The sequence below is a fragment of the Oculina patagonica genome, chromosome 1 (assembly GCF_052425735.1).
Source record: "Oculina patagonica isolate OP01 chromosome 1, crgOcupat, whole genome shotgun sequence".
NCBI lineage: Eukaryota > Metazoa > Cnidaria > Anthozoa > Scleractinia > Oculinidae > Oculina > Oculina patagonica.
In genome coordinates this window covers 15,069,853-15,091,793 of record NC_135758.1, presented here as the reverse complement: position 1 = coordinate 15,091,793, position 21,941 = coordinate 15,069,853, and the positions used below count along the sequence as shown (strand labels likewise).

General features: G+C 38.6%; 1 protein-coding gene across 1 annotated transcript; it reads right to left on the bottom strand.

Annotated features, from left to right (window-relative positions):
- Positions 1–12,438: 12,438 nt before the first annotated feature.
- LOC144658859 (small ribosomal subunit protein uS19-like) lies at positions 12,439–18,335 on the bottom strand. Its single transcript, XM_078519343.1, has 3 exons — positions 18,236–18,335; positions 17,750–18,073; positions 12,439–12,588 (listed from the first exon to the last, which is right to left on the bottom strand). Exons 1-3 carry the CDS (start codon positions 18,236–18,238, stop codon positions 12,475–12,477), a joined length of 441 nt encoding a protein of 146 aa, XP_078375469.1. The 5' UTR covers positions 18,239–18,335; the 3' UTR covers positions 12,439–12,474.
- Between the last annotated feature and the right edge of the window lie 3,606 nt (positions 18,336–21,941).

The window sequence follows — 21,941 nt, the reverse complement described above, 5'->3', positions numbered from 1 at the left end:
GAGACAAACACTTCGTTTTTTTTTTTTTTTTTTTCCTTTTTTTTTTTTTTTTCGACAAAAAAAAAAAAAAAAAAAAAAAAAAAAAAAAAAAAAAAAAAAAAAAAAAAAAAAAAATTTTTTTTTTAGTTTTTATTATACCGTCAATTATATCTGTTAATTATATTTAGATTGCTTCTAAGTTTTATACCCCTTACAATTTTAATTAGATCGTTTCTAACTTTATACTTTTTACAATTTTTATAATACTATTTTAATCACAACAGCCTCTGGCTGCCTGTAGTTTTTAACCTATTTCAAATAAAGTATGTCATGTATGTATGTAGTTTATTACTTTACCTATAGATGAAGAATAGTAATGGAAATCGGTAGGTTTTAAGTTGGCGGCATTCGTCGCTTCGACATGCAGTGTTTTGCCAAATTTATATGTATTCTTGTTTTTTTTTTTTCAACAAAGCCGCTCGACGCTTATGTCCTGCAGCCTCGATGATCCAGTGATTTCTGAACTCAGTGCCCACGGTCAAGTAGGATATTTTTGTATTGAATTTCATTTCTTGATGCCTCTGTAACCGTCTAAATTGATTAATTTAAGTACTCACGAGTGTGTTGTACAGTAAAAACCCGCGTAAAAAACCCCTATGTTTTTTCAAGTTAGCCTAAACATATAATAAATGGTATTTAGTGTAAAATTAGGCTAACTAGGTTCTTAATTAGGTTATTAACTTTTGTTCAAGGAATAAAGTAGAACTTTTAAATGATCTGGTCTTTAATGACCAATATCAGTGTTCTGGGAGGCTTCGGTATGCAAAATACGATACTATTTTAATCTGATTCTGTTAAAATTAAACCTATACTGTAACCTTAATTCACTATAATTCACAATTAATCTTGTATACAAATCAACATAACATGATAATTCTATATTTTTGAGAAGATTTTTTTTTCTTTTTTGAAAATAAGAACCTGTTTTAGAATTTTAGCCTAAAATGGTTCTTATGTGAAGGGTGCCTAAAAATGAAATTTTAGCCTGACAGGTTCTTAAATTAATACTCTTTATAAATTCTGACGCTGACTTATTTGAGCGTAAACAACGCTCATAATGTACTCAAGACGTTTCGACCGAGAATCTTCGGTCTTCTTCGGTTGTTATCATGGCATAAAAAAAACGGCTTTTTAATTTTAACGGTTTCACATTTGTACGCGCGCGCGAGTGACTAATACAAATGTCACAAATACACGCGGACGCTGCGCGAGACTATGAACATTATGTAAGTGACTTATATACATCAGGGATGTCTATGTGTTCATTTCCCGCATTCTGGTCCCTCTGCGAATGCCACGCTTCTAGGAAAAGCCTCTTGTGGTAATCGCCTGACTTGTCCACCACCGCTGCATGATTGAAATCCATATCATGGCCAAACGTGTTCGCGTGTTGCGCGATCTTAGAGTTTTTGTCGCAAACACGGACTGCCCGGGACGGACTGCTCTTTGATGTTCTTTAATTCGAGTAGCTAACGCTCTGTCCGTTTGTCCATAATAGGTAAAATTGCAGTCAAGGCAGTTAACTCTGTAAACTACACATCTAGACTGGAATGCTGTGAGTTTGTCCTTCGGTCTGGGGAAGCGTGTGCGTAACGTGTTAAGTGGTTTAAAGCCAACTTTGACCCCGTTGTTGAGTAGAACTTTTGAGATTCTTTCAGTTACGCCTTTCACGTAGGGTAGAACAACAAACGATGTTGCGGCATCATTTGGAGTGTCGCTGCTGTCTGAGACACGACGATTAGCTTTGCGATGAGAATCATAGCCTGCGACGAAACTAAATCCTGGTTTTTACTTTTGATCGCTAGATAAAGCAAATCAGTTCAGATTAAATCCGTTCCGTAAAAGAAAATAGCCTGCAGTCGATTAAAATCTCATTCATTTGTTTTAAGTTTTTAACAGTTTACTATTAAAACAATTTTATACCCTGAAATCCTTTATTGAAGCGATTTTCTTTCACAATTTCATGGCCTCGACAGAAACTTTTTAGCCTGCGAATACAGCCGCCTCTCTTCGCTCCCGGCCGGTTTGGCGGCAAACCGGCCGGGAGCGAAGAGAGGCGGCTGTATTCGAAGGCTAGAAACTTTTCCGCATAAATTAAAACCAGTGTAGTGACGTCACCGGACGGCATTAGGGCCAGATGTGTTCAGACGTCTCTTCTAGCTTCTTCTGGAGAGCAGGCGACCACAAAGGGATGGGATGTCTGAAATTCAGGCTAACAAAATCGTTGCTTTCAACCACCAAGAGTCACAAGCTGATCTCTTTGAAGAATATTTATACACTGCAGTAACGTTTCAAATTCATCTATCTTTACTATTCCGAGTTTGCCGCCTCTTGGGCTACACAGATGGACAACAGAGGCCCTGTTAGGGTAAATTCCGACAGGCGACACGGCTCTGAAACGGCGACATGAAGGAGCTGAAATGACGACGAACGACAGGATGCTTCCGTGAAATAACGACAGCGACAAAGAAAAAACAAAATCATCGACAGCGACATTAATAAATTCACTCCATGTTCTCTTTGTACCGGCTCAGAATAAAGGAAAACCCGTCTTTTAGCTACTTCAGTTTTCTGGGGGGAGCATCTCCCCAGACCCCCCTGCGAAGGTGTCTCCTTCGGCGTCCCAAAAAACCTGCAATGCTGTCCCAAATCAGAGTCAAAGTCTCGCTCTTTCCCAACAAATGTAAATGAGAGATCCACGAATAGGGAATATTATAGTGACAAAATTATGAGAACGCATATTTCGTGTTATGCACTCCGGACTCGAACATTTCCTACACTATCAGTGGCTATGGACGATTTCGAAATTCCGGCAGCGACATGCGGACCTTTTGAAATTGCGACGTGAAAAGATTTGAAATTCAGACGGGGGACGTGAAGACCCCCCCTAACAGGGCCTCACAACAGGACAAGGCTGTGACAAGAGATCAGAAGTCGAACTTAGAAGTGACCCTTCTCGGCCACAAACGCCACTTCTGAATTGGAAAATTGGGCAAGACGCTCAAAAGACTAATTAAATTAATTGCGGTTTGCAGTTGGCGCCACGGAGTCCCCAGTAATATTTAGAAATCTAAAGAAGTTTCCTTTCCATTTCTTCGGCTCTTTGTAATTATACCCACAGTAAACATCATAATGACATTATTCGCTTTTTTCACGATCCCATAATACATCTTGTTTACCCCCCAAAATTTTTGCATAAGCATTGTTTTCAATTTCTCTTGGGACGATTGTACGTCATTGTAAATCCCAGGAGAAATTGAAAACAATGCTTATGCAAAAATTTTGGGGGGTAAACAAGATGTATTATGGGAACGGTGAAAACGGTGAACGGTGAATTCTTCAAATCTGAGAGCTACCTTTCACGGGAGAAATGGTATAAGTGTAATTGATTACGCACTGTGCGATCAAGATTTATTCTTAAATGTTTCAAATTTTATAGTAAAACAGCCCACTTCATTATCAGATCATAGCCCTATAGTGACTTGGCTAAATATTAATTCGACCAATTCTGATACATGTATTCCAAAAGGATCGCATAATAACATCAACTCTTTAACGCGCATATCAAAACAGTTTGTTTGGGATAGCGATTCTACACAGAAATTCAAAGATGCTTTACGCTCTCCAGTTATCCAAACTCTCATACAAGATTACATAGACGAAAGAGCACATATTAACGATGTTAACACTTCCCTTGATAAAGTGGAAAATATTTTTAACACAACTGCAAGACAATGTTTAAAGATTAAAACCACAAAACAGCGTAAGCGTATCCAGTCATCGTCAAACAAAAAATGGTTTGATCGGGAATGTAGATTAAAAAGACATGAATTGAGGAAATTTGCAAACCAAAAACACAGAGACCCCCTGAACTCAATTTTACGTGAAAATTACCACGTCGTTTTAATGCAATACAAAAGTTTACTTAAATCTAAAAAGAACGACTATTGTAATAGCAAGCTTCATAACTTGGAGGAAGCTGTTAACAATTCAGATGCGGCTAACTTTTGGAAATGTTTAAAATCAATGGATGACACTATTAAAAAAGAAGATACTCCTTTAGTGTCAGAAGAAAATTGGCTGCGATATTTTGAATCTCTTCACTCCAATGATCGACTTAATCCCATTCAAGAGAAAATCTGTAACGAACTTCAAGAAGAAGAAGTCCGGAAAAAACAATTTCGGCCATTAGATCACTTGATTACCGAAATTGAAATACGAAAAGCTGCCAAAAAGTTAAAGAACAACAAATCTTCTTATTCAGATAAAATTAAAAATGAAATGATTAAAGCAAGTATCAACGACCTTATGCCCGTATATTACAAACTTTTCAATGGAGTTCTAAATTCAGGTTCCATGCCTCAAACATGGTGTGGTGGTCTCATAACGCCAATTTATAAATCGGGTGGAAGAAGTGATCCGTCAAATTACCGTGGTATCTGCGTTTCGAGTTGTCTGGGTAAATTGTTTTGTTCTATTTTAAATCAAAGGCTTCTCGAGTATTTCAACACCAATCATTTATTACACAAGTCACAGATCGGCTTCATGCCTAACAATCGAACAGCAGACCATGTTTTCACACTCCGAACTTTGATAGACAAGTACGTCCATAATCACAATGGCAAAATTTATGCCTGCTTTGTCGATTTTAGAAAAGCTTTCGACTCAGTCTGGCATAATGGGCTTTTAAGTAAGTTATTGCAAATTAATTTAGGGGGATCCTTCTACAATTTAATTAAAAGCCTTTATTCTAAGTCTTCTTGTTCGATAAAAATTGATCAGTATCAGACACGACCCTTTCAATATATAAGAGGTGTACGACAAGGTTGCGTTTTAAGTCCACTACTTTTCAACCTTTATATTAACGATTTACCGTTCTCATTTGAAAATATTCTGTCTGATCCTTTTGTCCTACCAAATGGTACAAAATTAAACGCTCTACTATATGCCGACGATTTAATTATTTTATCACGTTCCAAAACAGGTTTGCAAAACTGTCTTAACACATTAGACACATACTGCAACACGTGGATGTTGAGCGTAAATCCCAAAAAAACCAAGATAATGGTTTTTCAAAAACGTGCGAAAAAATGTACTGAACATGTATTTTACATAGGAAATCAAACAATTGATGTTGTACAAGATTACACTTATTTAGGAACCAAAATATCTTCTACAGGAAATTTTAAAATCTCACTTGATCACCTAAAAGAGAAAGGACTTCATGCACTTTTTAGTTTGAGACGACACACAAATTTTAGTAGATTGAAACCTTCTCTTGCCTGTAAAATCTTTGATGCAATGATATCTCCAATTCTGCTCTATAATAGTGAAATTTGGGGTGGTTATGTAAAATCTGATTTTAAGGCCTGGGATGGTTCACAAATTGAAAGAACACATCTACAGTTTTGTAAACGCTATCTTGAAGTCAGTAATAAGGCTTCTAATGTTGCATGTAGAGCTGAGCTTGGTCGATTTCCTCTCCTTATCACCATTAATCAAAGAATCCTCAACTATTTGATATATCTCCAAGAAAAGCAACCGGATTCTTTTGTTAGACAGTCTTTTTTAATTTCATTAGAACTTCACACCGCTGGTAAAAATAGTTTTTACTCTAATCTTATGAAGATATCCGAATATTTTAATTTTGGTAATTTTAATCCTGATTTAGTAGACACCGCAAAAGTGACAATGTTTCTGCAGTTAATGAAACAGAAATATATTTCGTATTGGCAGCATACTCTACAGCATTCTCAAAAACTAGAATTTTATAGATCTTTTAAGAACGAATATGCTACCTCCAATTATCTAGAGTTAACTAGGAGAGTTTCTGGTAGGAGAACATTAGCTAAATTACGAATTAGCAATCATAAGTTAATGATCGAACTAGGCAGATATAACAATACGCCCAGACATAATAGGCTCTGCCCGGTCTGTGATTGTAATAAAACCGAAGATGAAATTCATTTTCTCTTTTATTGTTCCAAATATGCAACAATAAGAGATAACTTTTACAAGACAATACAGCCTATCATCTTAAATGTCAGCCAACTACCAGTGCCTGACTTGATTTTAGAATTAATGAATTCTCCCGATCGTTTTGTGACCATGCAATTGATTAAATTTATATCATCTTGTTTTGATTTACGTAACAAAATACTATCAATGTAATTAATTTTATATGAATCATTTTTGTTTTTTACTATATATTATTATTTTATTATTTTTATTATTATTATTACTAAATAAGTTTACGCTTTTGCAATATTGTAACAAATTTACAGTCATGCAAATAAAGCTTGTTGTTGTTGTTGTTGCTTTGTGCGAATGCTTTATGTAATTTCTTGTTTAAATACTACTTATTAACCGAGAGTGAGGTCATTACAGGGGAATCTCAGACCGAGGCCTTGATGTATTGACCGAGCGATAGCGAGGTCAATACATCACGGCCGAGGTCTGAGATTGCCCTGTAATGACCGAACGGACGAGGTTAATAAGTTATTTATTATATGGCCTTTAAGTACTATTCAAAAAAATCTCGATGATTTGGTAAGTGCAGAATGCAATATGGAACAATTGAAAGTATGATGTTTTATATATGTTCGTGTTTATTTGTTTTACTTTACTTTCGGAAAAACTGTTCACAGGCTACTTGTATTCTTTCCTAGGTGTTCCTTACGTTAATCTTTGCAAACGTAACACGACACTTTTGTTCGTTTGTAACAAAATACTTTTGTTTTCCTTGAAAATGCCGTAACATGAAACTCTTGTTTTTTGTTTGTTTTACGGCGACATCGATGACATTTGTTTAATTTAATTAAGTTACGGTTTAAACTGCACGAAAGACGATTCTCAAAACTAAAGAACAAATCTAATCAAAAAACATCTTTTTCGAAAGGGTTTTTAAAACGCAGTACAGCTAGGATATTTGTTTCCTGGTTATCAGGTGTTCACGCCGAAAATCCCGGTGCAAGTTTTTGCATACCTAATTACGATTTACGAAAGCGCTGTGAACACGTCACACGCTCACTCAAGCATGAAGCCGAGAAGCACGTAGTGTGAAGATTTCTTTCAAGAAATGTCGGAACCGTCACGAAAGCATGTTCAAACACTAAAGCGGCAGAGGTTTTACAAAATAAAACGGAGGTTAGTTCAACCGATGGAGAACAAATAAAAGGAAAGGAAGTGACGGATGTAACATGATATTGTTGTTTTTTTCTCGCAGATCGCTGTGATGCCTTTTAAGTCTAATTAAATTAACGCCACGGATTCTACAGGAATTCAACCGCATTGAAAAGCACACCACGTTAGGCTTTAATACAAAATTTCTAAACACGTCACTGTTATTTTAATTTTCGATAGCTTGAATTTCAGTTTGTTATTGAAACAGCAAACAAGATACTTTTGTTTTTGTCAAAAACATGTAACATACTTTTGTTTTTGTCGAAAACGGATGTAACATGATGTCTATGGTAACGTGATTTATTTTCTGCAAAGAAGGCGACATTGATTATAACACAGATGTTATCAGGTTATCAATTAATTATGAGATGCTAGATCACCTTTTCTAAGAAAACAGCATTGCCATATCAAGAATTATTTCACATGATCTGCTATGACGCCTTACTGTCTAATTCAATTAATTTGTGGTTTTAACTTGGGGCCACGGAGTCTACACGAATCCTTCTGCAGAAGAAAAACGCAATGTTCGTGATGAAGACTGATCTGCGCATGCGTTTAGCACAAAGTATTTTTTTCCAGAAAGAATTGTACCACAAGGAGAGCATAGTGCTTTCTGAAACAAATATATACCTTGAGTTCTTCAATTGTAAGTATCGTAATGGACTCCCCGATTTACCAAGGGCACACGGTCAGGTGCTCTCCATCCCCTCCCCCCTTTACAGAAATAATTAATTAATTGATATTAATTAATTAATTGGTGATTAAAAGTTTACACCGCGTTAGCGGTTTAGTGGCTTAGTGGTTTAGTGGTTTAGTGGTTTAGTGGTTTAGGGGTTTAGCAAACGCCAACCCACCAAACCATCACAATAGTGCATTCTGCACTAAAAAGAGTATAATCAAGGGAAAAACACTGGAGGTAAAACTCGCTCTCTGTGGCTCTCTTCGTCGCTCATACTAAAGAAGTATCGGTATGCTTATATTTTTCTTTCAGTTATTGAAAAGATAGTCATATTTTGTTGGCATTTTTTGTTGTTTTTGCCCCCCTCGCTAGTAGCTTTTACTCACAACTCAAATCAAAGATCTCTTCGAGATATCGACTTTTTTTGCATGAAGTTAGTATGAGTAGAAGGTTTATCCTATCCTGGGCATTGTTGTTCGAACATATCATGGAAGAATTCAAACGTCTTTCAGTTCAAGCATTTTTTTTATTTTCGCGGAGTAAATGCTGTATTTGTCAGTCGCGACGGCTGGGTGCTTTGCGACTCATATACTTTGGCTTGGTTAAAAAAGGTAAACTTTGACGTTTGCCTTCAACATGTTTAATCGAAATAGTTGTTTCCTTTCGAGTTAGAAAGATTTCTACTCGGCTTAATGCAGAAAAATAACGCCTGATCGCAGGTTAGGTTACGCACGACAGAGTTACCTTTTGTCTCGTCACGCAATCTTAACCCGACATTGAAAAGTAAATTTTCGTTTGGATATTACCAAAAGCCGCTTCTCCTCGTTATTCTTTACCTTACGGCTACACATCCCATTTCTAACGACTACATTTCCAGCAAAACGGTTGCTGTTTATTTTTCTAATGGCGATGCATTAACTTCTGAACGGAAGAAACGTTTAACGTTTACTGCTTCCAACGGAAGTAATTTCACAACAGGCTACAAAAACGCTTATAAATATCACTTAACACATTTAATGATGTTGCAATTAGCGAAGCGCACTAATGACGTAACAGAATTTGACCCCCGGTGTGAGTCAAAATTCGGACAAACAAACCGCTCTGTAAGAGCAATGTATGGTTGGCGGGCACTTTGGAGGCATATTTAGCGATTGTTTCACAAAACCATGGCCAGATTGGCTCGGACTTCGGAAAGCCTTACCTGTGCAACGTAGAAAGCTCAAATCGTGGTTTGAAACAAAAGGTTTGTCAAACAGAGCGATTATTCAATAAATGTGTAAAATGTTTTACTCTCAGTTATTGAATGGATTATAAAGGCCCGATTTGCTGCCGGGATTTGCTGAAAGAAAACATTTATTTTTATGAGAAATGCAAAACGTTTACACTGTTCTTAGTGGCACATTTTGCAACACAACAGAGCTAACCTCAGATTTATGCCACCACAAAATTACACAAAGAAACGCTCGTCCGATCGGTCCCCTTGCCTGACCCGAATATTTAAAGAGGTCAATTTCGTTACACAATTGTCGCGGCAGATATAACCTGCGATCAGGCTTTCTTTTTTTCGCGGCGGAGGGCGCCTGATCGCAGGTTACGGCAGATACTATTTAATATACACTGTTCGAGCTCGGCAGCTGTAGCTTCAGTCTGTAATAGTAATGGGGATAAATAATAGCTTTATTTAAATCAAACCCGCCGTCAATTCCATTAGAAAGGCGTTTGAATTGCATAATATTTTCGCCCTCTATCTATCATGTGTCGAAACAGATCGGATGGCCGGCGATCAGTGCCGTCAAATTCGGGAAGAATTCTGAACTTCTTGCAACCGACGATCTTTTCGGTGCCTAAATGAAGCAAACATACAAGTGCTATCCTTCGCAATTATATAATTCGATAGTAATTCGCTATCCGCCGTGGAAATCAAGGTGTCATTACCGGATCTTCGACTAATAAATTCAATTTTTTGGATACCTTCAATCTGTTTTTCACTTACTAAAGCAAAAATGTTTGAAATCTATCATTTTTCGAGCCTTTCGAGAATCTCGGCCTCAAATTGTGCCTTTCTCGCCCTTTTTTTCTTGTCAAGAATGCGTCCCCCCGGGGGGGGGGGGTATCATGTGGCGAAATCTATTTTTAGTAATAGTGCGCTTTGCTAGATGATGTTGCAATTCTAAATTGTGCAACTCAGCAGAAATAATCAATTGTCACGGAATGAGTTCCCTTTGGTTAACTATTAGCAACGTTTTAGTGTGTTCTTGCGGGTAATGTTTGACCTCCTGACCTCTTTCAGTGCTTTGGCTAAATTAAAGGCACGGCGCCGCACAGTAAAATCTTTAGAAAAGCAGTCACTTGAGAAACACACAAGTCGTGTTTGCGTTAGTCACGGAGTGAACGTGACATGAATTTCCTTTACCACGTCATCTTTTGCTTTTTAAAACCACATGCCTAGCCGGAAAAATGCCTGCTTACGCAAGAAAGAAGAAAGCCAAATCACGCCAAAATAAACAGTAGACTATAAAGGCTATCCCATTGTGTTTCTCCGTTTAGCGTCTTCCGACAAGCTTTTGGTAATTCCCCTAGCGCGATGACGTGTATCCCGTGCTTTGACACATTCTTGCTGAGCTTGCAACTTACGTTTCGATTCTCAAAATACCGTAAACTTAAAACAAAAATTGGGATATCCAGAAAATAAGTCGTTGTTTTGCAATATTTAACACGTTCCGGGTAAATTGTACGACTTGTACTCGCTCCGAGCCAAACGCTTGAGTAACACAACAATAAATATTTCACACAAACAGAGCGCAGAGTATTCAAACAGAAAATAGGTGAATGATTATTTATAGCTAGCTACAAGCGAGAGATCGCGTGACATGGGTCTGACGTAGTGGTAGTTTTAAATAGCTTGGACATGTCCAAGCGGTCTTTCAGTCCCGGGGGGGGGGGGGACTCCCATATGAAACGGACGGGGATGCTCGTCGGAAATTTTGAAAAGAACCCCTAAAAGAGACCAATCTGGGTGTGGCTCATGCCTTTCTTGACCCCTAAAAGATACCAAAAAACTAAGAATGGAGTTTATATTTGTATATTTCTTCGTGTGTAACCCTAAACGAGACCATTATGGCTAAAAATATTGGCGTTTTGGGCGTTTTTTCCCGGAACACCCTAAGCGAGACCAAAAGTCCAAAATTTACCCCCCTAAGCGAGACGACGAGTATCCCCGTCACTTTCATATGCGAGTCCCCCCCCCCCGGGCTTTCAGTGTTTTCGCAATGTGATTTTAGGTTAAATTAATATTAGCGCCTAAAGACTTGTACTAGTAAAAATTGCGTTCTTAATCGTTTAAAACTTCGCTGCCTTCGAGCGCTAAACCCCTTACATTCTTAATTGGTTATGTGACGTAAGATTTGGGCTACTCACGTTTTTGATTCTTATATAATGTTTGTAAATTTGACAAGTCACGTTTTTTCTACAAGAACGGAAGTGCTGAAGCACAACGATAGAGTGACACGCGACAAGGTTTCACGCGCTTAGATTACCCACAGCGGAAAGTATTCCCTTGAGAAATTAAAACAGTCCCTTGAGAGTTAACAAGAATGCAATCCCTTCCGGTTCAGATTTTAGCCCAGTAAACGCTATTCTCCTTCTTTTTGCTTGTAAACAAGCAAAAAAAGTCGAAAAAACCGTCGAGCCGAGTAAAATTTTCATAATGCCCGGTCATTACAAGAAAATAATGCCCGCTCAGCAGCCAATCAGAGCGCGCGTACTATTGTAGCCATATAATAATTAGTTTTAATATGTACTGTTTGCCAATAATTATCGAAATCCATTTTCGCCTAGCCTGTGTACAGCCGTCCGCGTCCCCTTTTCCCGATATTTTTTGTAATTTTTTACGTGCATGAAAAAAATTAGAGACAATGTATGAACGGCTTGCGTACACGTTTACGTAAGTCATTCATTCATTGTCTCTATTTTTTTCACACCATAAAAAGTAAAGCGTCACTGGAAATCCAGCATAAGTCATCACAAAAGACAGAGGTTTCAAGATTGGCTGACAATTTGCTACATTTTCTTACAAATTTTTCTTGTTTTGTTGAAGATTTTGCTGAAACGGCCTAACCTGCAATCAGGCATTCTCTTTTGCAGCGGAAGTGGAAACCACAAATGTAATAACGCCCTCAAGTGTAATAATATTTTGACCACAAATGTAAACAGACTTGTGGTAAGTAGGGAACAGGACTGCAAACATCGCTCAGGTATCGGAAAGTAGCCAACCAAGATTGACGGACGAAATCTCAACCATGAACGAACATTTTGACCATCATTCTTTTCTTTTCTCTTTTACATCAATGACTATATAATTTTTTCAGGTGAATTTAAATCTACATTAACAAATTTAACAGACGGTGACTTCCTTTTACGTTTCTTCTTTGGGAAGCACTTTAATGTCTGGTCAGTTTTGAGTTTTGTCCTTTCAAGAAAACAGAATTGTCTGCAGCTTTGAGGGTACAATGTAAAATAAAGACAACAAAAACTACAAATGAGTAGCTACTTTGAATTTATTGCAAGTTTGTTCGCTACTTCAGAGGAATGAAGCGAGATGAGTGGGTAGCACCAATACCAGGTCGACCATGCTTCACAGGCTTGTATGTGATGGAGAACTCCCCAAGATAATGGCCAACCATCTCTGGCTGTAAACACAAACAGAAAAGACAGATAAAATATGACAAACTGACTTCAAGGTATATACTAGTGATAACCACAGGTTAGAAAGTGCGGGTCTTGATGCACTCAAGAGAAGGCACTGGTATGAGAGTGCGTAATTTTAGATGGCAAAATGCATTCAGGTTGAAGTTTTTAAGAAGTCTGAAGTCTGATTATTTGTGTTTCTGGTGAATGAGGAAAAAGTCTCATAATAATAAATTATTGTTTGTGAGAACACAACAAGATTTATTGAAAAATACCAAGTTGTTGAAATGAACATAAGAAAGAGAACCTAAAAATGATAAATCACTGGACAAAAGACAATAATTCCGAGCAATGCGCAAGGAATACATGATTTTATCATTTCCAATTACCGCAAACCAATCAGATTTGTTTTTTGATAGACAGTTTTGCGAACTGCAGTCGAGCACGCGGTGTGAATTAAGATGTGATTTTCCTCAGTTGGTAAACTCTTTATGTTGTCAGTGTTGTAAGGAATTTCCTGAGACTAACCGTTGTTGGAATCATTTCTTTTGCTGTGGTTTATCTGTGATACAATAACAGCAAATTTCTGAAATCTTTTCAATGTAATGTTTGCAATCTTCCATGCGACAGAAGCCTTTATCATATGTGACAAACTATTGAGATTGACACATTTTTTGCGTTCTTATCATACTTGAAGAACAATTTTTAACTTTCAGTGTTGGGACAAAATGTTGTGATTGACACATTTTTAGCATTCTGGTCATTCTTGGTGGAAGAACAAAATTGTCAACTTCTGCCTTTTATTAACGTGGCGTCTAGCATTAAATGCAATCCGCTGGTCGCTGTCAAGATTAGGGTTGCCGGCCTCTCTTGGGCCCGTAATTACTTTACATCTACCGGGTGTACTGTACTTCAAGTCAAATTTTGGGCAGGCAGGATTTGCATGTTAGCTTTGAGCAAAAGATCTATTTCAGCCTTTAGTATGATTACATCAACAACCTTGAGCAAAACCCTTGAGCATATTAAAACTACGAATTTCATCATGAAATTGAATGCTGGCAACAACTAAGAACAAAATTAATGATGGTGCTGATGCAGAAACATTGCTATTAGTTGAAGCCATGTTGCAAGAAGCTGAAATTTAGAATATTTTGGATCACAGGAATATTTTTATATTTGTGTTAGATTTGTTGCTTTCAATGTGACATTGAGTTTTCATTTCTTTCACCTTTTCTGAGTACTTAAAAATGAACCCTATCATGATACCCTTTGCAACCATCCAGCTCCTTAACCTATTGACGCCTGAAGGTTTTACGCATGCACCCACCCCTAAATACTTGGCTCTTTTAAGGCTTTGAATGCAAACGTCTGAGTGGAATAAATAAACCATATATGCGCAGTAAAGTCAGACAAACAATTAGTTTCTGAAGTAAACTTTTATTAAAACTAGACATGTCGAAAGACCAATTTATGACTTAAAGAGATTATCAGCCTTGATAAATTGATCCCAAACACAACTTAAGACAGCGATAAAATTTTATTCACCTCTGCGCGTCATTTTGGAGCTCGCTGATAAGGCTAATAATCTCTTTTAGTCATAAATTGGTCTTTCAACATGTCTAGTTTGAATAAAAGTTTACTTCAGAAACTAATGGTTTGTCTGAATTTACTGCGCATATGGTTTATTTTTTCCACTCATACGTTTTTGTTTAGTCCCGTAAAAGAGCCAGGTATTTAGGGGTGGGTGCGTGCGTAAAACTTTCAGATGTCAATGGGTTAACCTTCTCGAATTTTGCCCATCCATGCCCCTTTTTGTGTTTTCTGTGTTTAATTCTGACCAGTTGGTCAATGCCGAAATTGCCTAAAATTGCGTGACATACCGTATTTACTCGTGTGAAAGTCGACCTTTTTTCACTTGAAAATCGGTCCAAAAAATCGCCCTCGACTTATACACGGGTTTTCAACACAAGCACCAGTTAAAAAAATTCTGCACAATTAGCATAACAATTGTTTTATATGTTAAACAAACATCAAATAAACAACAGTACAGGTTTCGATGATCTTTCACTTTGCTATCTTTGTCGTTAAATTGGCAGTTCAAGTCGGAATTCATTACGATTTATCCGCTTAATATAACCTGAATGTTGTAGAGACCCACTGGCACAAGGTTTGAATAAAGAGCTGACATTTTCCACTAATAGAGCTGGTAAATCCACTCGAGTAAACATCTTGCCTCTTTCTCGCTTCGAACTTCGCTTCTTAGTAACCTGGCATGATGCAAACATGAGTAGTTATCAGTTACCAGTACCTCACCGATTTTGTAGCTTGGTTACCAAGTTCCCCAAGCAAGCTTGACTTTGTTTATCGAGTGGGTTTCAAAGTTTTCTGATGTTCCTTGGTGTTTTTCTCGTCTTCTAAAGCCGTTACTATCTCTCCACAATTAGAAAGGTTCGTTTGAAATTAGTGTGTTTAATTTTATAAGGCTGTTTAAAAAAATAATGGACAAAATGCCTGCATAAACATGTGTTGCTAAAACGCCTGCGTAAGTACGATAATAAACTTCACATTGAAACTTGCTGTGTTTTTTCATTAAGTACTCTACCTGAAGGGAAATTCTAAGAAACACAAGGTTATTTTCCAAAAAAATTCTTACCCAGAAATGGAAAAATCTTAGTTTATGGCCTCAAAAATAGGGGGTCGACTTATACACGGGATCGACTAATACACGGGTAAATACGGTAGCCCCTTAAACATTGAGTGACTAGAAGTCCAGCCAATGGCATTGAAAGTACTGTGAATAGGATTAGTGGAAAACCTGGGGTCCTGAGGTGTAGAAAGCCAAAAAAACTTTCGTCAGCCCTTTTTGCTCTCTTTATGCCATAATCCTGGTGTCCTTAGAACCACCAAGTACGTCATTTCTGGTGAAAACTGGAAAAATACCCGGCTATAAAACGCAGCCCAATAAATGGCATAAACTTTCCACAGAAAAACATATTTTTCTCGAAAAAACCATGCTCCTTATAACCAAATAACTACAGTAATACCTATACCTGTTGATGAAATGTTTGAACGAGATGTTTTAAAGGTATAAACACAAACACCACTTCTGGATTGGTGAATTGAGCAAGACTCTCAAAAGACTTATTAATTGTGTTATGATTTAGGCTACAAATATTAAACCTTAAAGTTCACTCTGTCATTTAGTTTTCTTTTGAAAAACGCAGTTACGTGTGTATGAAAGAATCTAAATCGGATACTTGCGTGCGGCGTTGTGTTACATTTATTTACGCTGGAGTTTATTTGAAAGGTTTCAAATTACTTTTGACATATGCAAATTTTGCCAACTTTCATAACTGCGCCGCTTTAAAAAAGAAAAATTTGTATAACTTCTCTAAAGCTGTAATAATAATTAACGCCGATATATGTGTTATAAATGAAGACAAGTTTCATTGAAGAAGAATTTAGGTTTTAAGAATTTTATGCCAAATTCACAAAAAATAAAACACGCTCATTTCAAGCTAGACACGATGGCGCGACATAAGTCTGTCTTGCCATTTATTTACGGAAGGCTTCACGGCTTCGATGTTTTTCACGTGGAATGTTTCGTTTGCCGTCTACAGAATTTTTACTTGTAACTCAAATTTAAGAACCGGTTTTATTTACGGAAACCTTTGTCTGAATTTCAGTAGCGACCAGAAAGAGACGTCTGAAATTCAGGCTTCTGAAACTTGCTTGCGCGATTTTGTCGGTGCTATTCTACGGCTCAGCTTACAAGATTCATGGCATTTACATCGAATGCTTCAGATGCTGAATTACAGAACATTTTGTGAAAGAAATTAAATTTGTAGTTTTATTTGCGAAAACTCGGGATGAACTTGTAAACCAATAACTGAAATATCTTCGTGGCTAAAAACATGCACTTACGGCGGGTTGACAAGGGAGAGCACAAGTTTGAACTACAGGTTCTTTTCACGTCCTTTTCTAAATTTAATTCGTCGATCACGGCTTTCAAGGACGAGTTTGTGTCAGTACTTTTAGGTAAGTAAACCGAATTACGATCGGCGCAAATATATCGTACTGTCGAATGTTACATGTCGGGGAAGGTTTATATTTCATGCGCTGACGGTGGACTCGAAACACTTGTACATGAGGTGCGAGCGGCTTTTATTCTTTCCTCGAGAAATAAATTGTTTCCTCGAAAGCCTTTCGAGTTATGAATATTCGAGACCGCCTTGTTTCTCGATCCTCGAGACTCGATCCTCGAGACTCGAAACTCAAACATTTCGAGTTTCGAGACTTGAGGATTGAGTCTCGAGTCTCGAGGATCGAGTTGAGACTGTCAACTTACATTTGAGCGGTACTGTATTTAGAAATCTAAAGAAGTTTCCTTTCCATTTCTTCAACTCTTTGTAATGCACTTATCATTGGCTTTCCTGGGGTTGACCAAGAGGGCAAAAAATAGACAAAATTGTCTGTTTTCTATTGTAAATAGAGGTATATTTTCTTTGTCTTAGCCCCTGGGGTGGGGGAAATTGGTGTGGAAAATATGCCCCATACCCCATGGATTTAGTAGGTTTTCCTTTGGGCCCGAAAACAAATTCCCGGGGTCAACCGCTGGGAAAGCCAATGATAAGTGCATAATATATATACCCAAAGTATAACATCGTAATGTCTAGATAATTCTTAAATCTGCTTTGTGCAAATATTTAATGTAATTTTTACTACGGTTGGTAAAGCTAGCCTCTTCAAAATGAAAGCTTAAATAAGACGAATAACAATTTTGTGTTTTGCCTTCTGCTGACAGCGTGTGCGTTGTAAGCAGGCGAGCGTTATGAAAAACACGTTTTTAACCAGGGTTAATTTACAACTCACCAATTTCGCCTCCTACAAATCTAAAATCTTCAAACGAAATCGCTCACTACAACTGTGTCGGACTGCTTCCCCTTTATAAACTACAATTTGATTTGTTCTGACAGTACCTGAAACCTGATTGGTGTGACAAACAAACATACTTCACTGACTGACTGACTGACTACATGGTCCATCACGCCGGCTAAGAGCTATTTTTGAAAAAAAAAAAAACTCAACCAGAGAACGTGTGATCTATTGGTTAAGTAACGCGTACACGGTGGAGCTGTGTACAGTGTAGTTCTCAGCGCCTACCTTTATTTCCACTTGGTTGAAAGTTTTTCCGTTGTAGACGCCAACCATGCTCCCGATCATCTCTGGAAGAATGATCATGTTCCTCAGATGTGTCTTAACGACATCGGGTTTCTCCATTGGGGCAGCCTCCTTCTTCGCTTTTCTCAGCCTTCTCATAAGGTTCACTGGTTTTCTTTTAAGTCCCCGAGAAAATCTTCGCCTGGCACGGCAGTGAATCAATTCCATAAGCTGATCGTGAGATAAATCGAGAAGCTGGTCGAGGTCGACACCACGATATGTGAATTTTCGAAAGGTCCTCTTCTTCTTCGGTTGTTCTTGTTCAGACTACGAGAATCAAGTACGTCATGTTTGTTAACGACAAGTTCTGTGGCAAAAATTTAACTTGTCTATATAAGTTACGTACAAAAGTGACAAACTTAACTGTAAATAATTTTAAATGGGCAAAAAAGAAAGGGGATGCAAGAGGATAAAACTAGCTTCACCAACCATGTTTGCCTTCTCTACGAGGAAAGGAGAAAAAGAACGAACAGTGTTTCAGTCCCATGACTTGGCGGTCAAGATCCAGACTCGTTCCCAGTCGCCCCCGAGACGGTTTTGACTAGAACGCATTGCATCAAGGGAAGGCCGGATTGATTGCAAGGCTGGTACAACGGCAGGAGGGAAAGATTTATTGGTCAATATTTCAAATAGCAGAGCTAGAATTCTTCAGGGCCAGTACTATAATCTAAGAATCAAAGATCTCTTCGAGATATCGACTTTTTTTGCATGAAGTTAGTATGAGTAGAAGGTTTATCCTACCTGGGCATTGTTGTTCGAACATATCATGGAAGAATTCAAACCGTCTGTCGACAGTTCAAGCATTTTTTAATCGGGCGGGGCCTGGGCCCGTTCCTCCCCCCCCTCTCTCTTCCCTTGCACGAGAAAACGGAGGGCGCTGGGACTGGTTTTTGTGGCTGTTTATTCACGGAAGTCACGTCGACTCTCTCCATTCTTTTGCTCTCTATACATGGCGGTCCTAGATCTGACTATCTGTGTCCCCCCTCCTCCCCACCGGCAAGGCGGCTGGGACGAGGCTCTTTTTTTTTTTTCGTCCCCGGCCCCCCCTTCCCTTTTCTCCCTCCTTCTCCCTTTTGTCCGGCTTTCTTCCGCTCGCTTCTCCTTTTTTTCCCTCCTTTTCTTTTTTCTCGCTCTTTCTCCCCCTCTTTCGCTCCCCTATCCCCCCCCCCCTTACCCATCCTCTACCATACACTCCCCCTCTTCACCATTCCCCCCCTCCCCTACTACTACCATCATCTACACCCCTTCCCCCTGCCAACGACCCATCTGATTTTAATTCTGGCGTACTCTCTCTATCATCTACTTTTCTTCCTTCTCTCCTCCCCAATTCCTTTTCTCCCCTTCTTCTTCCTCCCTTTTTTTCTCCTTCTGGGTGCGGAGAGAAAATATCAGGTGTCAATTATAACGGGAAACTGTCCGATCTTCCCTCTTCATCTCTGCGGCACCCTTTACTCCCTCCTTATTCAACTCGCTAGTGCCCTTTCTATCTTTGGGCGTCAAATTACGCTCTTCCGGCTTACTTTGTACAATTTTTACAATAGAGTCTGTGTAGGCCTGTCATCTGTTTTTTGCTTGTAATTTTTGTTTGCTTCTTATATGCATAGGCGTACGAGGCGGGGGGCGAGGGGGGCTGCACCCCCCCGCCGATTTTTCGGGCAAATGCTTATTCGGGCATACTACAAAAAAAACGACAAATCTCAAAATAGTTCAAAACGAAAGTATTGGACGCTTTGTGGTTCAAGTCATTTTCTTCTTTCTTTCTTTCTTCTCGCTCTACCCTTTCGATTTTCCTCTGTGTGCCCCTCAGTTTGTTCATTACATCAGCTTTTCCATAGTTTGAGCGTTTGCGCGCGGTGGACCCAGTGTGACCTTGAAACAGCTGTTTTGTGGCTTGCACCTTCGGGCTGCCCGAATTTGTACTATCGTTTCCTTTTAGCAAACGGGCAAGCTTTTTTCAAAACTATTTCTGCGCGTTTTGTTTTGCATATTATATATGCCTCTTTATTTGGCTTTCAACCCATGCCAATTTTTTTTTCGGGCAACAAGTCTCCGCCCCCCAGGTCCGAAGGTGCCCGTACGCCTATGCTTATGTGTAGTCATATCTGTGCCTTTCATTCATTTGCCGGGGCCGACGGCGTTTGAGAGGCGGCGAGGAAGTTATTTGCGATAATTTTTGTCGCACGGTTTGGATATATGCATGTAAAAAAATGTAATTTAGTCATACGCGGGACGAGGTTCTCGTGTCCGGCCAGGGCTCATGTATAAGACGTAGGACTGTAAGATCGATTGGAATTTAGTAGTGTTGATTTTTGCGGAGGGAGGGAAACCGGAGAACCCGGAGAAAACCGGAGCGGGACGAGGGTTCACCGGTCGGATTTTTTCTTTCTTTTTTGGCTGGTGATCCTCTACAACTTTTATTTCTTCGCCTGCTACGCCCGTCTCACGCGCCCGACCCCCGCCTTTTTTCCTGAGTCTGACCCAAAACGATTGTCTTTTCACGCATCTGGTGCTGCCGGTCTCGGTCTTTCGTCCGCTCTTGTCTGCGTCTCGTCGGCGTCTTGGTCTTTCTTTTGGTCCTTCCTCCCCTTCGGTGGCTACTAGTCACGAGACTGCGCCGATCACTCGCGATAAATTCTCTCGATGTATTTTCTTATTTTACAGGGGGCTGCAGACGCTTGACATGTCAACTTTTAACTACACTACGTCAGACCTTCTCTCCTTTGCTATAAATATTATTTTTTTATGCTCTTTGTGACTTTTTTTTACTCTTTGCTCGAGCGAGTATAAGTCGTACATAACGTGTTAATGCAAAAACGATTATTTTCTGAATCCCATTTTTTTTGAGTTACGGTGTCGCGTTATCGATGTAAGTTGAGCTCAGCAAAATGTGTCAAAGCACGGGATACACCTCTCCGCAACGGAGAACGTGGGCCTTTTAGTCTACTCTTTATTTTGGCGTGATTTGGCTTTCTTTTATGAACTGGTTTGGGTTATTTTATTGAAACGGAAAAAAAAATATTTGCATGCGTAAGCAGGCATTTCCGGCTAGGCATGTGGTTTAAAAAGAAAAAGATGACGTGGTAAGGAATCATGTACGTTCACTGACTAACGCAAACACGACTTGTGTGTTTCTCAGTGACTGCTTTTCTAATATTTTACTGTGCGGTGCCGTGCCTTTAAGCCTTTGCACTGAAAGAGGTCAGGAGGTCAAGCCTTACCCCGCACGATTATAAACTGCTTGCAGTTAGGCTTTTGTACATTATGCTTTTGTTTCCCCACTAAAATGCTCCACCTTAATGCTCCATTTTTCTCACTAAAATGCTCAGTCTCCCCCAAAAAAGTCACTAAAATGCTCGGATAATGCTCGTTATACAAACGTTTTTTTTAAAATTAATTTCAACGTTTTTAACATGGCGTTAAATGTTAACACTTACAAAAACGTACAAGTGTTGCAAGTAACAACAACAACGTATACAAGTTCATAAATACAGCCAAAAAAATCATATCCTCAAAATAATCTTCGAGGCTAAGTACAGAAAGTAGTTGACTATCTCTAGAAAGCTATTTGTAGTTGAATTTTAAGTTTTCGTCTTCATTTTCTCTAAAAAAATTACTTCTTTTTTATTTTCTCGGGAAAAAATCAATTTTCCGGGAAAATGCCACTAAAATGCTCGAATAATGCTCGATGCTTTTGCCTCACTAAAATGCTCGAAAAAATGCTAGCATAATGTACAAAAGCCTACTTGCAGTTCTTGTTATTTTTATTTTCGCGGAGGAAATGCTGTATTTGTCAGTTTGCGACTCATATACTTTGGCTTGGTTAAAAATGGTAAACTTTGACGCTTGCCTTTAATCGAAATAGTTGTTTCCTTTCGAGTTAGAACACAGGAAGCCCAGGCTCACGCTTTGGCAACTCGGTCAAAATCGCGGCGTAAAAATTATAAGGATTTGTATGGAACTTTATAGCAAAATTTTATATCGAACCCTATTTAACCGATATTTTTAATTTTAGTTTACTCTTACATAAATATATGCAAGGGTGAACACTTCCGACGCTCGATAAATACAACTGTTCAACATAAACAAGCCAAAAATTGCTTTTAATTTCATCCGCTCATTCCAAAACTTCGCATGG

What these genes read in the sequence shown, in the direction of transcription:
- LOC144658859 (XM_078519343.1), bottom strand. An exon ending in TCAACCAAGTGGAAATAAAG is followed by an intron (nt 12,589 to 17,749) that starts GTAGGCGCTGAG and finishes TTGTGTTTACAG; the next exon opens with CCAGAGATGGTTGGCCATTA.